Source organism: Zonotrichia leucophrys, unplaced genomic scaffold, assembly GCF_028769735.1.
Source record: "Zonotrichia leucophrys gambelii isolate GWCS_2022_RI unplaced genomic scaffold, RI_Zleu_2.0 Scaffold_185_95245, whole genome shotgun sequence".
NCBI lineage: Eukaryota > Metazoa > Chordata > Aves > Passeriformes > Passerellidae > Zonotrichia > Zonotrichia leucophrys.
Window position 1 is genome coordinate 63,595 of NW_026992390.1, and position 5,141 is coordinate 68,735.

The 5,141-nt window shown below is 51.8% G+C and overlaps 1 protein-coding gene across 1 annotated transcript; it reads right to left on the bottom strand.

The window, feature by feature from the left end:
• Positions 1-844: 844 nt before the first annotated feature.
• On the bottom strand, positions 845-1,279 carry LOC135461134 (zinc finger protein 239-like). Its single transcript, XM_064738125.1, has one exon. The coding sequence runs from the start codon at positions 1,277-1,279 to the stop codon at positions 845-847; it is 435 nt and encodes a 144-aa protein (XP_064594195.1).
• Positions 1,280-5,141: the final 3,862 nt, after the last annotated feature.

Genomic DNA, 5,141 nt, shown 5'->3' on the forward strand with positions numbered 1-5,141 from the left:
ACAGGACACCCCAACAATGCCAGCCTGGGCCTGGCAGCGCTGTCCAAACGCTGCTGGAGCTCAGAGAGCCCTGGAGCTGGGACCCTTCCCTGGGGAGCCTGGGCAGGGCCCCAGCAGCCTCTGGGCAAAAACCTTTTCCTGACATCCAACCTGAGCCTGCCCTGACTCAGCTGCAGCCGTTCCCTCCACTCCTGTCCCTGGGCACCAGAGGGAAGAGGTTCCCACAGCCCCAGCCAGGGACCCGCTTGCAAGGCTGTTGCCATGGCCGCCAGGGCTGGGACCAGCTGGGATGCTCAGTTTCCAAGGGTTCAGGAATGGGATTCCCCAATTTCCAGCTCCTGCTAAAACGCGCTGCCCTCCTGCCCTCCTGCCTCCCATGGAAAGCACAAAAGGCAAAGATCCTGGGCTGGGATATAAACAATTTATTGGAACAGCAATGAGATAAGGAACAAACAGATACAGAAATAATATTGATAACAGAAGGGATAAGAAAAACTGTTTACAGGAAAACTAATTCATCAACAACAGGCTCTTCCTGGCCATGCATTTCCCCTGCCTGGAAAGGACACCCTTCTCCTCAGAGGGAGAGAGTGAGAGTCCTCTCCTGCCCCTGGAATGACCTGAGGTGAGAGTAAATGTAATGACACGGCCATGGCCAGACCCTCATGTTCTTCCAACCCACATCATGTTATTGGCAGGGCAGGAAAGGGACAGGTGTCTTCTCAGATGGATCACAGGGAAAATGGATCACCAGGCTGTTCCCCATGTGGGACCTCCAATGGGGGATGAAGCTGGAGTGGTGCATGAAGCTGTTCCTGCGTTTGTGGCATTGGCAGGGCTTCCCTTACCGGTGCCTCCGTTGGTGTCTGGTCAAGGCAGAGCTCTGGGTGAAGCTCTTCCCACACTGGGGACACTCGTAGGGCCTCTCCCCGGTGTGGATGCGCCGGTGGGTGATGAGGTGGGACTTTTGCTTGAAGCCCTTCCCACAGTCAGGGCAGTGGAAGAGCCTCTCCACTGTGTGAATCCGCTCATGCAGACGGAGATGGGAGCTGGTCTGAAACCTCTTCCCACATGTGGGACACTGGTAGGGCCTCTCCCCAGTGTGGATGCGTTGGTGGGTAACGAGGGCGGAGCTGCAGCTGAAGCCCTTCCCACATTCCCCACACTCGTAGGGCCTCTCCCCAGTGTGGATGCGTTGGTGCCTGATGAGTTCTGACCTGTAGCTGAAGCCCTTCCTACATTCCCCACATTTGTAAGGCCATTCCCCAGTGTGGATCATCTGGTGGCTGATCAGGGTGCTGCTCTGTCTGAAGCTCTTCCTACACTCCAAGCACTTGTGGGGTTTCTCCCATCATGAAGCTGCTCATGGGCCACCAGCTCGGAACTATGGCTGAAGCTCTGTGCACCTTCCTGGCACAGGGTAGGTCTTTTCTCCTCAGAGCACCCTGGGCTGGGTTTGGAGCCCATCCTCCTGTGGGATCTCTGCGGCTTTTCTTCCCTGTTGGATTCCTGTGCACTAGAGTTGCTCAAAACGACCTCTTTCACAAGGTTCTGACATGCAGATTTTTCCTCCCTGGCCTCAATCCTCAGTTCCTTCCCTGGGGAAGGAAGGACAAGGAAAGGATGGGATTTGCCTCCGTGCCAGACGGAAGGGAAGGAGATCCCCCAGTGCATCCCCGGCAGGACGGGGTTGGCAGCAGGGTTGTCCTGCAGCAGGGGTCGTGCTGGGCTGGGAGATGGAGCAGGAGAGCCGAGGAAATAGGAATTGACTTCCTCCTCACCTGCCTGGTTGTCCCAGGGATCCTTCCTCTTCCTCGCAGCATCCTCCTCCATCCAGTCAAGATCTGGGAATGGGAAATCCTGTTCTGGGAAGAAAACAAAGGGTGCGCACATTGTCTTTTGTACTGGTTTGAAGGCAAACCTGGGGGAGAGTCTACGTCAGAATACAATTTAATAAGAAAGTGAAGACCAAGGCAACGATATAGAAACCCTGCCTTAAACTGACAGAGTCAGGATATAACCTGACACCCTGTTGGTCAGGGTGGTGGTGCTGTTGGAGTGATCAATGTGATTCTGTCAAGCAGTGATCCTGCAGAAGGGTCTGGTCTTCCTCTGGAGGTCCAGTGGTGGTTTGGAGCTCTTGTCCTCTGGCAATCCAGTAGGCAAGCTGCTCCTGGTGTGCAAGGCTCAGCTTATATCCAGGTAGGAATGCTTAGATCCTCCCCCTGGGCGGAGCATCCCACAATGGGATGATGGAATTTTATCAGTGCTGCAGTGACACACAATGGCCCATTAGCAGAAGATATCTCCCCTGGAGGGCATTATCAGGGCTGAGTCATGGAAGAGATAAAGAACACTGCCTCACCTGTTTATAGCAGTTGATGAAGATGGGGATTGAAAACATGCATTTGGTTACATCTTACATGGCAACCTGAAACAGTGGGGTAATCCCTGCTCAGGGGGTGAACACCACCCCCTTACCCAAACTGGCTCAGGTGTAAAACCCCCACACACACAGGGGACAATGTCACACTTGCCCTGCTCCAGGGGAGTCTCTGTCCCTTGTCACTCATATTTTCTCTTTCTTTCCATCTCTCTACCTCACATTTACTGTCAATAAAATCCATTTTGCATTTGGTATCGTTAGCACCTTAATTGGGGCAGAGGAATCTCTCTAACAATTTGCATAACCAGACTGTGACATTATTTTTGCACAGTGTGTTTAGGTGCTGTTCTCTGACCCCAAGTGCCTTTGACAACATCATGGCTCCCTCCACTGACAAGGTTGTGGTTCTCTCTGGAACTCTTGGAAACTTGGGCACAGTCCCTCCTTCCTTCTGGGGAGCTTATGGAGCTTATAGAAATTTTATTTCTTTATGGGAGAAATGATGAGGAAAAGGGCTTTTATGAGTGGCCAGTGTAAAGAAAATAATTTGCTGTCTTTCCATATAAAGTTGTTAAAATCACTGGAGGAAATGGAGCAAATCTTACCAGTCAGACTGACAAGGTTCATTCACCCCATGGTGAGGAACGCAAGGCAGCTAAAAGTCCCACAAGAAGCCCAGCTCAAGTTGATAAATTTCCAAATAAGTCCTGAATTCCCAGGTTGGGGGCTTTACCAAATGTGACAATCATTTTTCTCTTTATCCCTGTCACCTTTGTGACTGCTACACAGAGATTTCCATTCCTTTTAATAGTCTGTATTGGGCCAAATTTCTACTTTCCTATTATCGGAACCTGCCAGCAGCTGAGCTGGAGATGTGCAGGAAGCAATGAATATTGGAATTGCCACATCACTGCTTGGATTGTCAGTTTATTCATGTTTGGGATTTGTTTGCGCTTTCATCACAAGTTACTTGTGGGAAGACCATATATTCTTCAAAGTGATTTTGCAGAGTCAAGTTTGATTTCTGCCACGTTTATTTTGTCCAGTGCCCAGAGGATGCTCAAGGGGTCTCTGTGCCTCTCGCACTGGGGGATGCTTGGGAGGGGTTTGGGGGTGTTTTTCCTGTCCCTGTCACCCCAGGCCTTCCCCAAGGGTGTCCCTGCCCCTGTCCTGTCACCCAGGCCATTCCTCAGGGGTTCTCCATCATTTCACCCAGGAACGCCTGGGGGGTCTCCCTCCCTCTCACCCTGTGCCAGGGGATGCTCAGGGGTCTCTGTCCCCTCACCCTGGGGGATGCTCAGGGGGTCTCCATCCCTCTGGCCTCAGGCAATGCCTGTGCAGGGCTGGGGACCAGGGGCTCTGTGTCCCTCTCACCGCTGAGGGTGCTCGGGCTGGGGGGGCTCTCAGACCTTCTCACACCTGGGGAGGTCTTGGGGGTCTCTGTCCCTCTCAGCCCTGCTGTGACCCCACCCAAACATCATCGGGGTCAGAGGGACAGAGACACCCCCAAACCCCCAGAAGGGCTGAACCTGGTTTGGTTTGGGGCTGAGAATTTAGGAAGGGGCTGGAATTGGGGCTGGGCTTGGAGTTGGAGCTGAGATTCGGATTAGAGCTGGATTGGGGTTAGGGCTAGACATGGGATTACCTTTTGGGCTGGGCTTGGGATTGATGAGTTTGGGACTGGGATGAGAATAAATACACAACTGAGTGTGTCTAAACATGGAGTGAGACTGAGACCAGGATTGGGGTCAGGTTTGGGATTGAGCTCACCCAGAGTGGGACAGGGGGGATGTCATGGTGGGAAGGTTTGGGGAAAATCCTGGTTGGGGAAAAACAAGGTGTGAATGCCTTGGGTTGGGGATTCCTCCCACCCAAGTCTATCTCTAGAAGTCACCTGCTGTGCATAAAAACCTCCAAAAATCAAGAGTGAATGAAAAAAAAAAACCACCAGGAGTTTCCCATTTCCAGTCTCATCCCTCTGGGTTCTGGTGGTGCCCTCTCTCAGGGCTGCTGGGGATCCCATGGGTCCTGGGGATTCCCCCCATCCAGGGTCCTACTTTTGGATTCTGGGAGGTTCTGGGTCCCAAGGTCCACCTCCCCAGCCTCCTCTCAATCCAGCCACTTGGGGTTCCCCCTTCTTTCCACTACCCTATCCTGGTATAGGGAAAATTTGGGAGAAACCCTCCAAAAGGAGTTTCCTCTAGAATGCCGATTCAGCAGCCCCACCCCCAGCCAATCTGGGAAAATATTTCCGGGGAGAAAAGTATGAAAAAACTTTATTTTACAGGAAAAGCATTCACCAGCACAAAATTTGAACAATATTAAGCAATAAAACCTCCTGCTGCTCAAAAATAGATGACAAATTCCGAAAGTCCCTCCTTGGGTTGTAGCTGGGCCCACTCAGTGTCTTATCAGTGTCTTATCAGTGTCTTATCAGTGTCTTGTCAGTGTTATCAGTCACTTATCAGTCTATTATCAGTCTCTTATCAGTCCAGCGCTGGAAATGCCTAGGCCCAGGCTTATCCCGGTGGGCCTCAGGTGGGAGCTGCCGGTGGTATTCTGGCTGTTCAGTCAAGAGCAGGTTTAAACAGCTCCAAAGAAAAAGAAGAATCAAATCCAGAGAACTTCTCTGCCTCAGAGACCTAAAAACTGACTAAAAGCAAAGGAGAGCTCTGTCCTGCTATTAGTCCATCCAGCAGCTGGAATGTAGAGGAGTGAGTGCAGTACCTGAAAACAAACTGCGGCTTCTTCCTCC

Excerpts from the sequence above, each read along its gene's own strand:
- LOC135461134 (XM_064738125.1), bottom strand. The coding sequence starts at position 1,279 with ATGATCCACACTGGGGAATGGCCTTACAAATGTGGGGAATGTAGGAAG.